Source organism: Gopherus evgoodei, chromosome 1, assembly GCF_007399415.2.
Source record: "Gopherus evgoodei ecotype Sinaloan lineage chromosome 1, rGopEvg1_v1.p, whole genome shotgun sequence".
Classification (NCBI taxonomy): Eukaryota; Metazoa; Chordata; order Testudines; family Testudinidae; genus Gopherus; species Gopherus evgoodei.
The window spans coordinates 126,046,122-126,067,865 of NC_044322.1; the positions used below are offsets into that span (position 1 = coordinate 126,046,122).

The 21,744-nt window shown below is 43.4% G+C and overlaps 2 protein-coding genes across 8 annotated transcripts in view; both read right to left on the minus strand.

Moving 5' to 3' along the window:
- DHRSX (dehydrogenase/reductase X-linked) overlaps window positions 1-1,529 on the minus strand; it is a 233,550-nt gene extending 232,021 nt beyond the window's left edge. For 2 of the 6 annotated variants that reach the window (XM_030572059.1, XM_030572050.1), the window contains exon 1: window positions 579-775. In XM_030572059.1, the coding sequence (XP_030427919.1) occupies window positions 579-690 (112 nt within the window). In that variant the 5' untranslated portion in view covers window positions 691-775. Of the gene's footprint in view, window positions 1-578 lie in introns of all 6 variants that reach the window. The other 4 variants (XM_030572022.1, XM_030572014.1, XM_030572032.1 and 1 more) reach the window with 4 other exon arrangements.
- Window positions 1-17,798, minus strand: part of ZBED1 (zinc finger BED-type containing 1) — a 28,197-nt gene extending 10,399 nt beyond the window's left edge. Inside the window, exon 1 of one of the 2 annotated variants that reach the window (XM_030571993.1) lies at window positions 17,777-17,798. The gene's annotated coding sequence lies outside the window, so the exon portion shown is untranslated. Of the gene's footprint in view, window positions 1-578; window positions 666-17,776 lie in introns of those variants that run through there. The other variant, XM_030571956.1, reaches the window with a different exon arrangement.
- Between the last annotated feature and the right edge of the window lie 3,946 nt (window positions 17,799-21,744).

A 21,744-nucleotide genomic window follows, 5' to 3' on the forward strand; every position in this document is an offset into this window, starting at 1 on the left:
TAACCTAGTATGCCAGCACTAACCAGGCAGGCTCAAGCCCACGAACTGCCTGCGAAGCCAGCAGGGGAAAGGGCCCAGCAGCCCGGAGCGGACCCAGCCCAGCAGCCAGGCGCGGGCAGAGGGCGCCAGCGCAGCGGCCCAGGGGAGGCTGGAGCGCGCAGCTCGGTGGCCCGGCGCAGCAGCAGCCGCGGCGTGTGCAGCTCCCGGGGGAGGAGCGCCAGGGCCAGGCCCTGTGGTGCTGCAGCCCTGGCAGGGAGCGGCGCCCCCCGTGCGGCCGAAGGGCAGGCTGCGTACACGCAGGAGCCGGAGCCCGGGGGCGGCGCTGCAGAGCCTCCCTGTGCGCAGGGGCCAAGGTCATGGCCCAGCCCCCCCGGGGAGAGCGGGGCCCGGGTGGGGGAGGCGATAGAGAGGCAGCGGCCTCCTGCTCTTCCCCCTGCCCCGTTAGGAGAGCAGGCTCAGTGCCCGGCGGTCCGCGCCTGGTGCCACTGCGCGGCTTCCCGGGCCTGCCAGCAGCGCTCCGCACGGGGCGGCCCCGACCGCCGCTGGGCAGCAGCGGGCGCGGGGCGCGATGCTCTCACCTGGCGCGGGGGGCCCGCCGGGGCGGAGGCGGCGCAGCAGCTGGTGCAGGGCGACGGCGAGGCCGATGCAATAGAGCCGCAGCGCGGGCAGCGCCCGGGACAATAGCGACATGGCTGCTTCCCGCCCCTCGGCGCGGGGAGAAGCGGGGACGGGGCCTCGGCGCGCCTCCGTGTGTGTGTGTGTGTGTGTGTGTGTCCGTCCGCTCCCGGGCTGGGCGGGCGCGGCGCTGCTGCAGCGCTCACACCCAGCAGAACGGAGAGCGCCGCCGCTGTCACAGGCTGCACGGCCCGGACGCTCCGCCGCTCGCTTCTGGGCATGTGCGCCGCCACCCAGCGTCAGGGCGGGGGAAGGGGAGAGCGGCCCCTGAGCCCCATGTCTCCGGCAGCGCCCTAGGCGCCGGGCGGGCGGGGGGAGACGGTGCCACTCTAGTTGGGGAAGAGACGCAGCCAAGGCTGCGCTAGATGCCACGGAGGCGGGAGGTGCCGGGCCCAGCTGGCCGGGGACCGGGTTGTTTTTGAATTTGCTGAAGAGTCAGGCTGGAGAACTGAGCAGCTGGAAAGTAATGGGGCCCTGTGGGTGCCTCCTGAAAGGGAGCGCTGATCCTGGGCCCCCACAGCCATGAAAATGAGGCCAGGGCCTGCTGCCCTTACATTATAAACTGCGTGGACTGGAAATGAGACACATATTTTTAACAGGCAGGGAAATAAACCCTAAGAGCAATATTACCAAGGATTGTGGTGGAGTCTCCATCACAGGCAACTTTTAAACCAAGATTGGATTTAAAAAAAAATGCTCTAGGAATTATTTTGGGTAAGTTCCAAGGCCTGTGTTACGCAGGGTGTCAGACCAGGTGATCACAGTGGTCCCTTCTACCCTTGGATGTGTGATAATATAGTAACACCTCGCTTAACGTTGTAGTTATTTTCCTGAAAAATGCTGCTTTAAACGAAACAATGTTAAGCAAATCTAATTTCCCCATAAGAATCAAATGGGGGAGGGGGGAGGTTCCAAGGAAATTTTTTCACCGTCCAAGATACTATTTTTTATATATATAGTATAAGTTTTAAACAAACAATACTGTACACAGCAATGATTGTGAAGCTTGGTTGAGGTGGTGAAATCAGAGGGTGGGATATTTCCTAGAAAATGCCTTTCAGCTAAATGATGGACTAGCACTGGGCTGAGCCATCAAGGGTTAACACATTTATGTAGCTTCACATGCTACAAGGTAGCACAAATGGAGGGTGGAAGCCAGCATCTCAGAGACACACACCCTTTGTGTGAGAGAGACAGAGAGAGACATGCATTGCCCCTTTAAGTACGCTGATCCCACTCTGAGTATATTGCCTTTTTAAGTAGATCAGCAAGTTGAGATAGCAGCTACTGTCAGCAAACTCCCTCCGTCCTGAGCCCTGTTGTGTCCCCCCCCCCGCTTTGTGAAGATGGGGTAAGCATGGGTCATGAGCAGGGGGGAGGGGGACACCCTGACATTAGTCCCCCCCTCCTTGCCGCCCACAGCAAGCAGGAGGCTTCTGGGAGCAGCTCCAAGGCAGAGGACAGGAGCAGCACATGGCAGTGTGGAAAGGGACAGCTGAACTGCTGGCAATTGATAGCCTGCTGGGCAGCTGCTGCACAGGGAACTTAAGGGGGTGGGGGCTGATAGGGGGGCTGCCAGTCCACCCTAGTTTCAAACCCCCACCAGCTAGCTGCAATGGGCTGCTCTTCCTGCAAGCAGTGGACAAAGCAGCCAGCTGCCAAACAACGTTATAAAGGATCATTGTGCAACTTTAAACGAGCATGTTCTCAAATTCATCAGCAACATCATAGGCGCCAACTTTCTCCAGTGCAGATGGGTGCCCATGCCCCCGCACCCGACTCCACCCTGTCCCCATCCATGGCCCCACCACCATTTCAACCTCATCCCCAAAGTCCCTGCCCTAACTCTGCCCCCTCCCTGCCCTGTCATACACAGATTGTTAAGGGTTAATGTCTCTTGTACCTGTAAAGGGTTACAAGCAGGGAACGGGACCCCTGACCAGAAGACCAATCAGATGACAAGATACTTTTAAATTTGGGTGGAGGGAAGTTTTTGTGTGTGTTCTCTGTCCATTATGTGCTCTTCTCTCAGAGGGTGTGAAAGAGACCAGACATTACTACAGGCTCTCTAAGTTTCTTTTCAAATAGTAAGTAAAAACAGGCCGTTTAGGCTTTTTGATTGTTTTACTCTATTTGCAATTGTGGATCTGGCTGGTTAACGTTTATATGTGTAGTTGCTGGGAATTTTTGATTTGTATTGGTACTGAGGGGAAGTTTCTCTGGTGTCTGTAAGCTATAGGACCCTGTAATATTTACATCTTGAAGTTACAGAGATAATTCTTTACTTTTTCCTTTCTTTTATTAAAAGATTTCTTTTTAGAGAACCTGATTGATTTTTTTTTCTTGTTTCCCTTGTTTTATTCCAGGGGATTGAGATAACTCACCAGGACGGGTGGGGGAGACGGGAGGGGGGAGAGATAGAATCTCTCTCTGTTTTCCTTGAATCTGTTTGCCTCTTGGTGGAAGGGAAGGGAGATGCTTCTCTGTATGGTGATTTAAGAGGTTGGATCAGTATCTCTCAGGATAGCCCAGGGAGGGAAATTCTGGGAGGGGGAAAGGTGGGGGAATGGTTTATTTCTCCTTGTTTTAAGAACCCAAGGGATCTGGGTTCTTGGGGTCCCCAGGGAAGGTTGGGAGGTCAGAGTGCCCCAAAACACTATATTTTTGGGTGGTGGCGGTGTTATCAGATCTAAGCTGGTAATTAAGCTTAGAGGATTCAGGTGCTAGTATCTCATTTTCTGAACTGTAAGGTTCAGATCTGAGAGGGAATGCTATGACATGCCCCTATTGGATCCCTTCCCAAAATCCCGGCCCTGCCTCTTCCCACAGCACGCCGCATTCCCCCTTCTCACCACTCCATTCCTGCCCCGCAAATCAGCTGTTTTGTGGTGCAAGCGCTGGGAGGGAGGGGGGAGAAGCAGGACCCGGCGGCAGGCTTGCAGAGGAGATGGAGGTGAGCTGGAGCAGGGGGGCGAAGTGGGGCCACAGTAGCTGCCACCCACCAGTTTTTTTCCATGGATGCTCCAGGGCTGGAGCATGCACAGAGTTGGCACCTATGAGCAACATAACAATGAAACAATGTTAACTGGAACGACTTTAAGTGAGGAGTTACTGTACAGAATTTAGGTGTTATGTGACCCAGTGAAACTGAACAATGCTGCCCCCATCACCTTATCCATGCACCTCCCCCATCTGCGCCTTCCTTTTTGCCTCTATTTGTGACCGTATGTTCCATCATGACATATTATAATGTTGGAGTTTATGATCTTATACATCATACTCACGAAAACAAGATTGTCAAGGACTTCCAGGATCATCTAGTCCAGGCGTCAAACTCAAATGACCACAAGGGCCACATGAGGTCTAGAGCATTGGCCTGAGGGCCACATCACTGACACTCCCACCCTCACTGCCCCTGGCCCTGCCCCCACTCCACCCCTTCCATGAGGCCCTGCCCCGTCCCATCTCTTCCTACCCCTTCTCTGCCCCTTTCCATCCCCTTCCCCAAAGTCCCCACCCCAACGCTGCCCCTTCCCTGTCACCAGGGGGTGCAGGAGGGATGCAGGATATGGCAGGGGCTAAGGGCAGGGAGTTGAGGTGCAGGAGATGTGCAGGGTGCAGCAGGGGGCTCAGGACAGGGAATTGGTGTGTGGGGTGCAAGAGGGGTGAGGGGTGTGGCAGCGGGTCGGTGCAGCAGGTGGCTCAGGGCAGGGAGTGCAAGAGGAGTGCGGGATGCGGCATGGGGGCTCAGGGAAGGGAGTTGGGTGCAGGAGGAGTGTGGGATCCAGCATGGGGCTCAGGGCAGGGAGTTGGGTGCAGGAGGGGTGTGGGATGTGGCAGGAGACTCAGGGTAGGGAGTTGGGTGCAGGAGCGGTGTGGGTTGCAGCAGGGGGCTCAGGGCAGGGAGTTGGGTATAGGAGGGGTGTGGGGTGTGGCAGGGGGCTCAGGGCACGAAGTTGGGTGCAGGAGGTGTGTGGGGTGCAGCAGAGGGCTCAGGGCAGGGAGTTGGGATGCAAGAAAGGCGTGGGGTGCAACAGCGGGCTCAGGGCAGGGAGTTGGGTATAGGAGGGGTGTGGAGTGCAGCGGGGGCTCAGGGTAGGAAGTTGGAGTGCAGGAGGGGAGGGGGTGCGGCAGGGGGCTCAGGGCAGGGAGTTCAGTAGAGGAGGGGTGTGGAGTGCAGCAGGGGCTCAGGGCAGGGAGTTGGGTATAGGACGGATGCGGAGTGCAGCAGGGGCTCAGGGCAGGGAGGTGGGGTGCGGCAGGGGGCTCAGGGCAGGGAGTTGGGGTTCGGGGTGCGAGCTCTGGCCCAGTGCTGCTCACCTAGAGCAGCTCTGGGGTGGCAGCGGCACGCATCGGGGCCAGAGCAGGCTCCTGGCCCCATGTCATGCTGCTCCGCTCTAGGAAGCAGCCGGAACCACTGGCCCCGGGGGAGCGGGGGTGAGTACAGGGCTCTGCTGCTGCTGCTCCAGGTACCTCCCACGAAGCTCCCATTAGCCACGGTTCCCTGTTCCTGGGCAATGGGAGCTGCGAGGGGCGGTACCTTGAAGCAAGGCAATGCAAGAGCCCTCTGCCTCCTCTCCCCTCCCCTCCGGCCCAAAGGGACGTACTGCCAGCCGCTTAAGGGAGCAGTGCAGGGCTTGCGGCGCCACGGGCGGCAATCCCATGGGCCGGATTCGGCCCGCGGGCTGTATTTTGCCCACCCCTGGCCTGGAGGGGGGCAGGGAGGTGTGGGGAGCTTGGCAGGCTACACAGAAGAGCCCCGCGAGCCGTATGTTTAAGACCCCTGATCTAGTCCAAGCAGCTGCTATTTAAAGGGATTGGAGCGCTCAGGGGACCAGAGTCAGGGTGTTCAGAGATGGGGACGTTACAGTAATCAAGACAGAAAATGAAGAGCGTCTGCACAAGAGGTCCTGCTGTGTGGACAGAAAGAAGAGGTCCATTGTAGAAGTGTTTTGGAGGAAGAAGTGGCAAGAACTGAACACAGTCTGGCTTTGTAGGATAAGGTACAGGTAGGCATCAAAGATGATTCTCACATTACAAGCCTCAGTTACAGAAAGCATAGCAGTGGTGTCAGCAGTGACAGAGAAAAGAGTAGAGAACATTTGGGAGGAAAGAGCAAGACTTAAGTTTTTGCCATGTTAAGTTTAACATCAGTTCTGCTCCCAATCTCACCTAATGGAATTTCTGTAAATCATGTAAGCCAAAGATGTAAGCAACAAGAGTTCTCAGTATCTGAAATAGGAGCTTTTTTTGAATCAATCCAATGATCTGGGGTTTTTTGTTTGTTTTGTTTTTAATACAGTGTCCATCACTGTGGAATCTACTGTAAATATCTACCTGGTAGAATGAATGGGCATAGCTTATGCTAAGCTAAACCAACATCTTCATGATAAATCTGCTGCTTGATTAAAAACGGTTTACCAAGTTACCTCATTAGTAAACAACTCTGAAACACAAGTTAGTGGCTTTGTCTCAATTAAAAAAACATTGGTCGTTTCAGGCAAAATTTGGATGAGTAAAACTATTTCTCCATGCTAATTTTCCCCTACTGTTACACACACCTTCTTGTCAACTGTTGGAAATGGGCCATCCTGATTATCACTACAAAAGTTTTTTTTTCTCTTGCTGATAATAGCCCACCTTAATTGATTAATCTCGTTATAGTTGGTATGGCAAAACCCATTTTTTCATGTTCTCTGTGTGTATATATATCTTCCTACTGTATTTTCCACTGCATGCATCCAATGAGGTGGGTTTTAGCCCATGAAAGCTTATGCCCAAATAAATTTATTAGTCTCTAAGGTGCCACAAGAACTCCTCGTTCATTTTGCTGATACAGACTAACACAGCTACCACTCTGAAACCAGACACCCTTGAGTTAGCTTTCTTACTGCAGCAGCCCAAGTAGTCATATAAATCTGTTAATTTATTTTGCCTTCTAATTTGAGTACTACATAGCTTTGAATCACTACCCACAAGTTTCTGTCACAACAGATGACTAAATTTCATTGCAGCCATGTGACCAGAATATCTCAATATGACCGCATTTCATAGAAGCAAGCTGCAAGTTGTCCTCAGTTTTCAATTTTTTTTACATGATCATCACTTGAGACAGAATGACAAAGCCTATATTCCTATCATTCTAAGTTCCAGGGAGCAGCTAATCAGAAGTCTTAAATTAATAATAATAATTAGGGCTGTCAAGCAATTAAAAAAATAATCATGATTAATCACACAATTAAACAATAATAGAATACTGTACCATTTATTTAAATATTTTTGTTTGTTTTCTACATTTTCAAATATATTGATTTTGATTACAACACAGAATACAAAGTATACAGTGCTCACTGTATATTTATTTCTGATTACAAATATTTGCACTGTAAAAAACAAAATAAACTACTGCAATCTCTTTATCATGAAAGCTGAACTTACAAATGTAGAATTATGTACAACAAATAACTGTACACTGTATTCAAATAACTTTAGAGCCTACAAATCCACTCAGTCCTATTTTTTGTTCAGCCCATCACTCAGACAAATTTGTTTACATTTGTAGGACATAATGCTGCCTGCTACTTGTTGACAATGTCACCTGAAAGTGAGAACAGGCATTTGCACGGCACTGTTGTAGCCGGTGTTGCAAGACATTTACATGCGAGATGCACTAAAGATTCATATGTCCCTTCATGTTTCAACCATCATTCCAGAGGACATGCGTCCATGCTGATGACAGGTTCTGCTCAATAACAATCCAAAGCAGCACAGACCGATACATGTTCATTTTCATCCTCTGAGTCAGATACCACCAGCAGAAAGTTGATTTTCTTTTTTAGTGGTTCCGGTTCTGTAGTTTCTGCATCGGAATGTTGCTCTTTTCAGACTTCTGAAAGCATGTTCCACACCTCATCCCTCTCAAATTATGGAAGGCACTTCAGATTCTTAAACCTTGGGTCAAGTGCTGTAGCTATCTTTAGAAATCTCACATTGGTACCTTTTTTTGCGTTTTGTCAAATCTGCAGCGAAAGTGTTCTTAAAACAAACGTGCTGAGTTATAGAATATCGGGGTTAGAAGGGACCTCAGAAGGTCATCTAGTCCAGCCTCCTACTCAAAGCGGGACTAATCCCCAGGCAGATTTTTGCCCCAGATCCCTAAATGGCCCCCTCAAAGATTGAGCTCACAACACTGGGTTTGGGAGGCCAATATGCAAACCACTGAGCTATCATCATCTGTGACTACTATAAAATGAAATATATGGCAGAATGCAGGTAAAACAGAGCAGGGGACATACAATTCTCCCCAAAGGAGTTCAGTCACAAATTTAATTAATGCATTATTTTTTTTTAACTAACATCATCAGCATAGAAGCATGTCCTCTGGAATGGTGGCCATGAAGTGGCATACAAATGTTTAGCATATCTGGCACATAAATACCTTGCAATGCCAGCTACAAAAGTCTTATGTGAATGTCTGTTCTCACTTTCTAGTGACATTGTAAATAAGAGGTGAGCAGTATTAGCTATCATAAATGTAAACAAACTTATTTGTCTTAGCAATTGGCTGAACAAGAAGTAGGACTGAGTGGACTTGTAAGCTCTGAAGTTTTACATTGTTTTGTTTCTGAGTGTAGTTTTGTAACAAAAAAATTGACATTTGTAAGTTGCACTTTCATGATAGATTGCTCTACAGTACTAGTATAAGGTGAATTGAAAAATACTATTTCTTTTGTTTATCATTTTTACAGTGCAAATATTTGTAATAAAAAATAATTACATAAAGTGAGCAGTGTACACTTTGTATTATGTGTTGTAATAGCAAGCAATATATTTGAAAATGTAGAAAAACATCCCAAAATATTTAATAAAATTAAATAGATTAAAATTAAATTCTATAGTTTGACAGTGCAATTAAAACTGCGATTCATCTCATTAATTTTTTCAATCGTGATTAATTTTTTTTAGTTAATCACAGTTAACTCAAGCAATTAATTGACAGCCCTAATAATAATACTTAGCATTTTTCATCCACAGATCTCAAGTTGCTTTAGAAATATAGGGGTCATTCCCGGTTTACATAACAAGAAATTATGACATGAGGAATTAAGATCACAATAATTTCAATAGAGATAGACTTTTAGCAGTATATTTAACTAAGAAGTCTTTAAAAAAAATTTTCTTTTTTCTTTTAAGAAAGAGATCTTGGAGTCATCATGGATAGCTCTCTGAAAACATCTGCTTAATATGCAGCAGCAGTCAAAAAAACTAACAAGATGTTAGGAACCATTCAGAAAGAGATAGATAATAAGACAGAAAACATCATAATGCCATTATATAAATCCATGTTACACCAACACCTTAAATATTGCATTAAGTTCTGGTCTCCTCATCTCAAAAAAAGATATCTTGAAATCAGAAAAAAGTACAAAGAAGGGCAACAAAAATGGTTAGGAATATGGAACAGCTTCCATATGAGCAGAGATTAAGAAGATTGGGATTGTTCAGTTTAGAAAAGAGACAACTAAGAGCTTGTGTACACTTATAGGGCTGCAGCGGTGTAGCTGCAGTACTTAGTAAAGATACTACCTACTCCTTTTGGTGTAGGTACTCCATCTCCCTGAGATGTGGTAGCTGTGACAACAGGAAAAGCCCTCATGTTGACATAGCATCTTCTACACCGGAAGTTAGATCGATATAACTGCATCGGTCAGGGGCAACGTAGTTATACCAACATACATTTGTAGTGTGGACCAGGGCTAAGGAGGGATATGATAGAGGTCTATAAAATCATGAATTGTTTGGAGAAAGTGAATAAGGAAGTATTATTTACCCCTTCACATAACACAAGAAATAAGCGTCACCCAATGAAATTAATAGGCAGCAAGTTTAAAACAAACTTAGGGAAATACTTCTTCACACAGCACACAGTCAGCCTGTGGAACTCTTTGCCATGGGATGTTGTAAAGGCCAAAAGTATAACTGGGTTCAAAAAAGAATTAGATAAATTCATGGAGGTTAGGTCCATCTGACTGCCAGAAGCTGGGATTGGACAATAGGGAATGGATCAATCAATATGTAGGGGTTTATAGATAGATGTGCTTTACACCTGGGAAACTGGCTGAAATGATCATTTAAAACAGAATAATGAAACACCTGAAGATCATTATATGAAAGGGATTAACAACTTGAACTGTGGCTGAACAAAAAAATCCACAAAAACATTTGTTTCAAGTTGACCCAAACAGATTTTTGATGTTTTTTCTGCCAATATGAAAAAGTGGGGAAAAAAATGTGTATTTATTTATTTATTTATTTATTAAAGATATTTATATATTTTTTTCATTTAGTTTTCAGGTGTCTTTTATCCTTTTTGTTTGTTTCTTTAAATAAATAAATTGTTTCTTTCTTTCTATAAATCTAACTAAATTTCTAAATGAAATGTCATTTTGAAATGAAAGGTAAAAATATTTTGTTTTGAAAATGTTAAAACACACAGGGATTTTTTTTGGAAAAAAAATATTTTTTCCATCCAAGTCTATTTGCAGAATTCACAAATAGTTTTGGTCGACTGGAAACTACATTTTTCAGTGAGTAAAATATTTGTCCGAAAAATTTTGCCCAGCTGTACTAACCAGCACCATTTCAGCAAAGGAAAATCATGTCTCACTAATCTCTTAGAATGGAAACAGGGAATGAGAACAGCTACACAGGCAAGGCTCTGTGGTGTCAGAGCTGGGAAGGGGGACACTAAGGAAGGAAACTGGAATCATGCTTGCTGGAAGTTCACCCCAATAAACATCGAATTGTTTGCACCTTCAAAAAAAAAAGTTTCAAAGTGAAAAATGACAGGGTTTGCAGGAGCAGATAAAAACCCCCATTCTTCTCCCAGAGCCAGGATGAGAACCTGGGGGTAAGGGTTCCCAACTGTTTCAACCCAGGGAGCTTATTCTTAGTTCAGAGCTAATTATATCCTTTTCTTCTTTTCCTCCTTCTTTTTCCTCATTTTTCTTAATTTGCTGCTGGTAGCCTCTACTTTAAACTGACCTGGCAGGCTTAATTTGGTTTCTTTCCACCTCTTCCCACTCTGATCTCCCAGCCTTTCCACACTTTTATTTTCTGAACTTTTCTGAAGTTTTAATGGAGGATACTTTGGATACTTATGTGAAATGTTTCTGGTTTTTGTTTTGTTTTTTGTTTTGTTTGGAACGACGGATGATGAAGGTCTGCTGTATTCCACTGGAATTTTTGGAGTAAAAGATCCATGGGTAACCATGGAGACAAATGTTTTACTGCCTTTTGAACAGTCTCAAGGTAAAGACAGCACAGGTTAAGGCAGCTGTGTGGCAATAATTGTACTTGGTGGCTAAGTTGTTACAGACAAATTGCACTACCTTGAACTAAATGTAGGAGTCAGTGATTTAAAAAAGCAAGTGAAAAGTTACAAATACCTTTTGCAAAAATTAATAATACAGGGTTTGGAGGAAAGTAAACATTTGGGAGTTGTGGAAATGATAAAAGGTAACAATTGTGGTGTTCTAAGAAGCAAGTTTTTGGTTTGATAATAAAACCCAGTTATATAAATGTAACTGTATGTGCAACTCTGTGCAGTCACATTGGATGGAAGATTGGTAATTAAATTATACCAGGAGGTCAGGTACAGTGGTCACTACCACCACTGTCCCCAGAAGCCTTTACAGCTATTCTGAGGGAAAATGGGCCCTTTCCCCACAAAAATGGTCTATAAGGGACTGCTGCAGGCAGCAGGCGGAGAAATAATCTGATCAAAATTATTTGACTGCTGGGTAGTGTAATCAAAATCACTAAAGTAATGTCAGGGGTTTCTATTGTAACTTAACTTGGTGGTCCCTGGCTGTCTCTGGTTGTACAAGATGGGAGTGTAATTGGGATACAGTTGTGTAAAAAAGAGTAATCACAGTGCAAGGGATGTTAGGCAAAAGAGTAATCACAGTGCAAGGGATGTTTTGTGTGTGTGCACAGGGAAAAAAAAAGGAAAAGGGGAGCAATGATGGGAACACTGAGCCTTGAGGTCACTTTGGCGGGGGTGCATGAAAACTGTGGGCATAGGGGAGGCAGTTACACCTTGTGTAGAATTAATATGGCTAATATAATGTTATGGAGGTTAAACTGTTTTCCAGGACATGTGCAGTGTATATTGGAAAAAGGGTAAATGAAATGCAAAAAATAGATATTGGCATAGAAAGTACGCTTATTACATTTGCACATGATACCAAACTGGGAGGGATTGCAACTGCTTTGAAGGACAGGGTCAAAATTCAAAATGATCTGGACAAATTGGAGAAATGGTCTGAGGTAAACAGGATGAAGTTTAACAAAGACAAATGCAAAGTGCTCCACTTAGGAAGGAAAAATCAGTTTCACACATACAAAATGGGAAAAGACTGTCTAGGAAGGAGTACGGCAGAAAGGGATCTAGGGGTTACAGTCGACCACAAGCTAAATATGAGTCAACAGTGTGATGCTGTTGCAAAAAAAGCAAACGTGATTCTGGGATGCATTAACAGGTATGTTGTGAGCAAGACACGAGAAGTCATTCTTCCACTCTACTCTGCACTGGTTAGGCCTCAACTGGAGTATTGTGTCCAGGTCTGGGCACTGCATTTCAAGAAAGATGTGGAGAAATTGGAAAGGGTTCAGAGAAGAGCAACAGAGAATGATTAAAGGTCTAGAGAACATGACCTATGAAGGAAGGCTGAAAGAATGGGGTTTGTTTAGTTTGGAAAAGAGAAAACTGAGAGGGGACATGATAGCAGTTTTCAGGTATCTAAAAGGGTGTTATCAGGAGGAGGAAGAAAACTTGTTCAGCTTAGCCTCTAAGAAGCAATGGGCTTAAACTGAAGCAAGGAAGGTTTAGGTTGGACATTAGGGAAAACTTCCTAACTGTCAGGGTGGTTAAACACTGGAATAAATTGTCTAGGGAGGTTGTGAAATCTCCATCTCTGGAGATATTTAAGAGTAGGTTAGATAAATGTCTATCAGGGATGGTCTAGACAGTATTTGGTCCTTCCATAAGGGCAGGGGACTGGACTTGATGACCTCTCAAGGTCCCTTCCAGTCCTAGAATCTATGAATCTATGGTACTTAATTAAAATCCTAATAGGGCTCCAGAAAGAGCTACAATAGATTGTGCTTTCTTTTTCAGAGCTCTGTGTGTTTTGGATCAGGAGATGAAAATGAAAAGCAAACAGAACTCTGGTGAAAGTGAAATGTGTCCCTTTTAAGACAGTCTCTGAGCTGCTGATAGCTTTGGATCCAAAAGCAAGCCAAGAAAGCCTCTGTGTTGATGCAAATTACCTAGCTAACGGGGGAAGGAGGAAACTACTCATAAGTAGCTGCACAAAGAACCTGCAAATAATAAATACATCTGGTCTGCAAACAAGCGACCAGAAGACTCAGATTATGGCCCTCCAGAAAAGGGAGGTGAAAAAACAAGTCAAGCCTGAAAATAAGGAGGACAGGTTAACCCTAAGTGTGAGAGTACACAGAGCAGAAATCTAAAGCTGTCTCTGAGCTATTACCTGAGAATAAACTTAAAGCTTGGTGTCATAATATAATTCCCAATTCTGGACCTTAGCGTCCAAAATATGGGTATTAGCATGAAATTCCCTAAGCTTAATTACCAGCTTAGATTTGCTAGGCTGCCACCAATCAAGACTTATTTAGAGCGCCTGATAAACTCTGGTCTCCCCAAACCCTTCCCTGGGGACCCCCAAGACTCAGATTCCCTGAGTCTCACAACAAAGGGGAATAAACCATTTCCCTTCCCCCCTCCTTTCTTCCTCCCAGCTTTTTCCCGCCCTGGGAACACTAGAAGATCACCTGATTCAACTCCTTGAATCACCACTCCCCCTCCCTTCTTCCCCGGAGAGAGATACACAGATAAACGCTGAGAGCAGGTTTTCCTTCCCTCCTCCCCTTTCCTTTCTCCCACCAATTCCCTGGTGAGTGCAGACTCCCTTCTCTGGAGTTTTACAAAAGATAACCAGAAAAAATCAATTAGATTCTAAAAAAAAGGAAACTTTAATAAAAGAAGAAAAACATAAAACTTGTCTCTGCACTTAGATGGTAAAAAGTTACAGGGTCTTTCAACTTATAAACAATAGAAAGAAACTTTCTCCAGCAGAAACACAATTTAAGCTACTTCCAGCAAGTACACATATGCAAATGAAAAAGAAAACAAATTAAAAGACTATGACCGCCTTTTCTACTTACAATTCTGAACAGATAAGAGACTGTAGCAGGGAGATTGGCAGAAACCTGGTTACACCTCTAGCCCGTCCAGGACTCAGAGAGAACAAAGCCAAACCCAAAACCCACAAACAAAGGCTTCCCTCCCTGAGAGATTTGAAAGTAGCTTGTCTTCTGATTGATCCTCTGGTCAGGTATTTGGGGTCCCTGTTTGTTAACCCTTTACAGGTAAGAGAGACATTAACCCTTAACTATCTGTTTATGACACTTGGTACAGCAGAGAAACTATTGCAAACCTGGTCTGTTGTACAAGAGGAGAAACTGAGGCACACCACCTCATGAATTTCGTAAATGACCAGTGAGTGGAGTAATTCACTAGCCTGACTATAGAACAAAATAAGGACAGCCTGGAGGTAATTCTTCCATTTTTCTTGCAATTAGCAAGGAAAGTTGTAAAAGAAATTGGTATTATTATTAAGCAATAATCTGTCTAGGGGGTGGAAATTGTTTCTTTTGTTTTTCAGACACTCTACAAGCATGCTGGTGCCAGCAGAAGAATAACCCAGAATACCATGGATCTGTGTTTTGTGTTGTTTGTCTGTGGTGTTTGTCTTGTTGCTAGCATTGTTGTGTTTCAATGAACAAAAAACCTCATGACGTGGGTGCAGGATGGCTTCAGAAGGCTGACCTGGGGAGGGGGGGGAGATGTGCATGGGAATGCAAAATGCTCAACTAGGAGGCCAGTACCTGTGTAATAGCTACCATGGTGTATGGAAATAGAACGGCAACTAAGATGGGCCCCAAAAGCCCTATGGGAATAATGAGAAGGAGAGGAGCTCACTGGGAAGCAATGGAGGGGTGTGTGAAATGGTGACTATCCAGAGAAGATGTTTGGATGTGCCCCTCTCCTATGACTGTGAAGGAGCAGGATCAATGGCCTATGGGTGAACAGTTGGGTGTACTGTGTATGAGGTGTTTTGCTGAAAATGTTCATATTACTAGGGAGCACAATTACACCAGCCCATAACCAAACTACACACATCTACATGCTGCTATCTGGACATTAGTGCACAAATGGATCTGTAAATCTTATTGCTGTGAATAATTGAACCGGGGAATATGGCCTGATTCCATACCAAGTGGTTAAGTTGGTTTGGACAATAACTCATTTCTCTGTGGACATTCAATGGACTTATGATGTGGACAGAAGCATGTAAAACCTGCAGGGGCAACTTGTTGCAACTGCCAGCAACTGGACACATTAAGATCTTAACCCTGTCAAAGGGGGAGAGGCAGCATTTTGGTGGTGGCTTGGATGTTGGACAATACTGCAGTGGTCAGGACTCAGTGTTGCTGTGGATTGTCAATTGTTAACTGTACTTGTGTTACGTTGCATTTGGAGATAACCTATAAGTAATGTGGTAAGCCCTCTCCACCCCGCAGTGTGCAAGACAACTCGGACCTAACCTTCTCGGGACCAATATAATGGGAAGTCTGGTGTGGTACAAGAGAAGGTGCAGGACACTATAATACACAAGAGGCAGTGGGACAAATGGAATATCGACACCTTCCACCTTGATGCCTGGCCCTATTGAGAAATGTGTCGCCATATGTCCTATGCTTTTCCAGGGATACCTGGGCAGGAAGATCCCAAAAGAAAAAGAAAAGGGTGGAGTGTTAGGATATAGATATTCTGTCTGCAAAGGCCTATACTTTAAGAATGTAGGTGTATTCTTATCACTTAGCTAGTTATAGAAGTATAAAAGAAAGAATCAAAATCACTGTCTGCCGGTGTAAGCGCCTTCTCTTACTGTGACAGTCTGAGGCCTTGTTCTTAGGCTAAGCCTTCGGCTAAGTAGCAGAGGCCAGCCATAAACTGGGAAATGTACAGTCACATCCTTACATTCCAAACTAGTCACATTGCAATAAGGTGCTATTGGGCTGTTAAGAATACAATCCTGTCCTGATATTCCTATCACCTCCAGAGAAAGCCAAGAGCTTAGAAGATATAAAAGGAAACTTAGTTTGATAGCATCCTGTCTGGGAAGAACTCACTCATCAATAGCTGGAATGTGAAATCCTCATTTCCGTATTGTTCTATCATTGTAGTCTTCACTTCCCTATTGTTTGCCTGTATAATCTCTGTCTGGTTCTGTGATTGTTTCTGTCTGCTGTATAATTAATTTTGTTGGGTGTAAACCAATTAAGGCGGTGGGATATAACTGGTTAAATAATCATGTTACAATATGGTAGGATTGGTTAGTTAAATTGTAGTAAAATGATTGGTTAAGGTACATCTAATCAGAACTCAAGTTTTATATAGTCTGCAGTCAATCAGGAAGTAAGTCGGGGTGGAGAATGGGAACAGGGAATGAGGGTGGGGGAACTGAAATCATGTTTTGCTAAGGGGGAGATGGGAACAGGGAATGAGAACAGGGACACAGGCAAGGCTCTGTGGTGTCAGAGCTGGGAAGAGGGACACTGAGGAAGGAAACTGGAATCATGCTTGCTGGTAGTTGACCCCAATAAACATCGAATTGTTTGCACCTTTGGACTTTGGGTATTGTTACTCTCTGTTCCTGTGAGAAGGACCAGGGAAGTGCAAGGGTGAAGGAATAAGCCCCCTAACACAATGGATAAAGGAGAACCAGTCAACATAATTTATTTATACTTCCATAAGGCCTTTGATGAGGTCCCGCACAAGGCACTACTGAAGAAGCTAAGTAGTCATGCATGATAGCCAAAATATTGTCATGGATCAAAAACTGGCTAGGAAACGGTTAATTGGTCAATTTTCATCATGGCTAAAGGTTAACAGTGGGATATTTCTAGGTTTTGTACTAAGTCCTGTGTTGTTAATATATTAATGCCCTGAAAAGCCAGGTGACTAGTGAGATAGCAAAATTTGCATATGGCAAAATTATTTAGATTAATATAAGTAATGTATACCCTGTCTAGTGGAAGACTGAGGAAGTTCAGAGAGACCTAAACAAGTTAGGTGAATAGGAAACATGATGGCAAATGAAATTCCATGTTGATTAACTCAAAATTATGCACTTTGGAGGGAAAAATTTAAACTACTTATACCCCTTACAGAGTTCTATATTAACTATACAAACTCAGTGACACTGTCGACAGCTCAGTGAAGATTTCTGCCAATTATGTGCAGCTGTGGTCATAAAAGCTAACATGGAATGTGATGGTGAATAATACAAAGAATATTACAATGCCTTTATATAAATGAGTGGGGTACCCTCATCACTAATACAGTCACCCCTTATGCCAAAGGATACTGCTGAATTAGAACAGGATCAGAGAAAAGCCAAGAGGATTATCAAGGGCTTGGAAGAACTTTCATATTAAGAGAGATTGAAAAGAATGGGGTTGTTTATCTTAAAATAAGACTGAAGGTACCAGATAAAAATATGTAAATGCAATGACTGATCAAGGGAAGGTAGATTTCCTCTCTCTCATAATAATACAAGAACAAGAAGACATTTAAAAGTTAGGACGTTCCAAACCAATACAAGGAAATACTTTTTCACACAATGTGTAATTAGATGTGGAACTCACTGCCAATGGAAGCTGTTGATGCTAAGAATATAGCAAGATTTAAAAGGGAGGGTTAGATTTTTTTATATAAAAATATCCACTTTTGTCAATATTAACAATAACAAAAATATTTGTAAGAGATATTAAATCTCATGCTTCAGAGTTTAAGCTAATCAATAACTATTAGAGATCTGGATGAGATCTAATATGGGTTGATACTGGAAAAATTCCCCAGACTCCTTCAGACTCCAATTTGTGTTCCTAGCTTTCATTTCAAATAAGCAGGAGTCACTTCACTAATTGAAAGCTGTAGGTCACTTACCATTGCATGCTGTAGGTCACGTGACCAGAGCTGAGAGTAAAATGAGGTATGGCCATGACGCATTTCTGGGCTGAGCATGCCCAATGGAATGTAGGTTACTAAATGAAGTATGGCTAAGAAGTAGGCTACATCTGGAGCAAAGGCAGTAAAGTTGGATGAGGTATTCATGAGTCTGAGGTAAAAACAATGGCAGTGAGCATGTGCAGAATGAGGTAATGCTTGAAATGAGCATGTGTGATACAAGGATAGAGAGAGGTCAAACAGCTCTACACTGGACTGGTTTGAGGCTGCTTTTTCTGGTAGCATGAGATAAACTGGAATGAGGTATGCTGAGCATGCTGGACAGCATGCTCAATAGAGGTCTGATAGCATAAAAGGCAAACAGTCAGCATGCAGTTTTCAGTTAGGAGCCAGCAAGAAGAACTGCTGGAGATAGAGGGAGTTCCAAGAGGACAGAAGAAGTGTACAGCTGCTGAAGAGATCTGACCAAGCTGATAGTTTAAGAAGCAACAGTAACAGCAGTGGCAGACCTGAAGAAGCAGCAACGGCAGCATCAGTGGCAGTGACTAAGTGGTAGCAACTGGGGGAGTCCTGGAGCAAAGTCAACAGACAGAGTAAGCGAGCCTGCCAGTTATTATTTAATTATAGTATTAATATAGGATAGTGTAGTATAGTATTAGTATGTGAATCTGTGTGATGTATGAGTGTATTAATGTTAGTTGTAATTTATTTATCTGAAACTTAAAAGTACAATTTAAGAACTCCTGTCAGCGATCTGTTAGAGACCGGCCATCTGTGACAGAGTGCACACACTTAAAATCATTTAAACTGTATGTTATTGTGGTTTGAATGCTCTTCAACTTGCAATAAGGAATTTGCACCTGATTCATGTTTTTAGATTATGTTGTATTAGGAATTTATTAGTTACATTAATAAAAAGATACTTTGTTTTGGGGGAAAATACTGCCTGTGTCAATCTTTTTATTGGAAGGTTATATATATGTCTTTTAAGTGTTTCCTTAACTACCCTGGAGACCCATACCTCAGGAAAAACAGATTAAGGTGGCGATAGGCAGGTTATTCTAGGGGTCCCCCAAAAACCTATTTTTTGGGATAACAGGGTGGCTGATTATCCCTGCCTACTGGAGGGTTCTTACACCTTCCTCTGAAGCATATGGTATTGGCCACTTAAGAGACACGATACTAGACTAGATAGATCTTGGGTCTGATCCAGACTAGCAATTCCTGTGTTCCATACTTTGATCTCCAGTAGCACACACATATTTAAATAACTTTTTTAATTCATCAAAGTTTCCCCTCGCTATATAGCTTAGTTAAAACTGAAACAATAAATGAGTCTGACCAATTCTTAGCCATGTTTTGTGGGTCAGCACCTTGGTGTGACTTGTACTTGTAATCAGAGTCATACTCAAGTATTTCCAAGTCAAGTATATTTCATGTGGGTATTTTGGTATTTTAAACACCACAGTAGGATGTTACAGAGAAAAGTCATGTCCACTTGGATGTTAAATTGAAGGAGGTTGGGGGAAGTGAAATCTGTACTCTTTAGAGCCTAGTTAAACTCTTTTTTTTTCACTTGTGGAAGTAACAATACAGTAGTAGAGAGACAAGGTGGTTGAGGCAGTATCTTTACCAACTTCTGTTGATGAAAGAAACAAGCTTTGGGCTTACACAGAGCACTTCTTGGTTTAGGAAAGGTACTCAAGAGTGTCACAGCTAAATAAAAGGTAGAACAGATTGTTTAGCATAAGTAGTTAACACACAGTTTAAGGGACCCTTCCAGGAGAAGTGGGCCGTTAACACCTCTGCAGGAATAGGACAAAAAACGGGGATTAGTGGGTTACGGATTGTTGTAATAAAACATAAATCCAGTGTTTTTATTAAGACCATGATTTTTAGTGTCTATTAAAGTTATGAATTTAAGCTTTCAGGCTCATCTTTTGAAAATGTACAGGTTTTCTTTGAGGATAAGGACTGAGATTCAGATAGGGAGTGATCATTTTGTGGAAAGTGTTCACCTGCAGGTAATATAGTGTTTCTGTCTTTTATCATTTTTCTGTGACAGTTCATTTGAGAGCATAGTGATCATCTGGTTTCACCTGCATAGTTGTTATTAGAGCATTCAATGCACTGGATGTACACCACCTGTTGTGATAGGCATGTGTAAGACCCCTGAATCTGGAAAGGTGTGTTGGGCAGGCTGCACTGATCATTGTAGCAGTGACAATATGTCTTCGTGTTTTGCATCTATTGTTCTGGCAGGATCTGGTGCTGCTTTGATCTGCTGTGTCCTGGTCTGTGGGGAGCTTGCTTCTGATAAAGAGCTCAGTGAGACTGGGAGTTATTTCAAGGCCAAAAGAGGGGATTCAGGAAAGATTTCTTTCAGGAGGGGGTCCCCCTTAAGTATGGATTGTAATTGTTTAATGAAACCCCATATGGGTTCCAATAGGGGTTTTAAGGTCAGGCTTGACAAAGCCCTGGCTGGGATGATTTAGTTGGGGATTGGTCCTACTTTGAGCAGGGGATTGGGCTAGATGACCTCCTGAGGTCCCTTCCAACCCTGATATTCTATGATTCTATGATTCAATGTGGGATTGTAGGTGACAACTTGAAAGCTTGTCTCTTTCACCAACAGAAGTTGGTCCAATAAAAAATATTACCTTTCCTACCTTGTCTCTCTAATATCCTGGGACCAACACAGCCATAACAATACAGCAAACTACAGTAATAGATCATACAAGAAAAACAGGAGATCTTCATTTTTAGAGTAGATGTGACAGTATGACACAAACCCTATTAAACTCTTCCATAATGAGCCTCAAAAATAGAGAATGAATGAGCAGCATAAAAGGAATTTAACAGGTATTTCCACCCTAATCTCCATATACTGTAGAGTTTCAAAATTTTAACTAATCTTGACAGCACTACGCTGTCAATGTGTAAATTTGTTTTGACCCTGTTCTTTTTTCATTAAAAATAAGTTAGGTTGTACTATAGTTACTTACCATTTAGGTCCTAGATAAATCTGCTTTGAAGTATACTCAGGGGATGGAGAAAACATCTTCTGTTTGGGTTTGTGGGATAAAATGTTCTGCAGTAGTAAAGAAGCTTATCTAGAAAAAGCCCTTTTTCCAAAATAGAAAGCAGTGAATCATTATAGGATTGCTCATTTGCAACTCTCAAGACAACATGGCCTAGTTTTAAAAAACTAACTTTACTTAGAGTTATTGATTAATGTGGACTAAGGCCTTTTTCAATATGAAAAATACTTGTTTAAGCAGACTGCATTTTTAATATTGAAAGCTTTTTAGTTACATGCACTCCCTGTGCTTTTTTATAATATTTTTAATTATGACATATCAATGATGAAAAAAAATACATAGCAACACTAAAAACTATGTCCATTGTGTAATTAACTTTGCTATCTCCTGTTCAGCTGCTTGAGGGTTAGCATCACCAAATTAAAAGTCACTAAATGTAACTATTTGATATTGATGTACACAGCTCTGAAACCAAGGACATAGTATAGTATCTTTAACTTACCATTTTCTGCCCAGACCAGTTGGCCCTGGGCCTGACAGTTGCTATACGCTGCCTATTTGGTGCTGAGTACCTTCTATTTCCAATGCAGCCAGTGGGAATTGAAGGCATTAAGAACAGATCAGGTTCACCACCCTATTATATATTATATGGGCTTGTAGCTTGAGATTTAAAATAAACAATGATCTTTCATTCTACAATATCTAAACATAGTGGGATACGATCATGACATTGGATCAGAATTAAACTATTGTCTTTTAATTGCTTTTGTAATTAAATAAGCATAAGCAGTAATACAGGTGTAATACTTAATTGCCAATTTAATCACTGCACCTTTGAAAAAAATAAAGACAAATATCACATACTTCAATTTGGATTCAAAAGTCTTTAAGGATCTTAGAGAATCA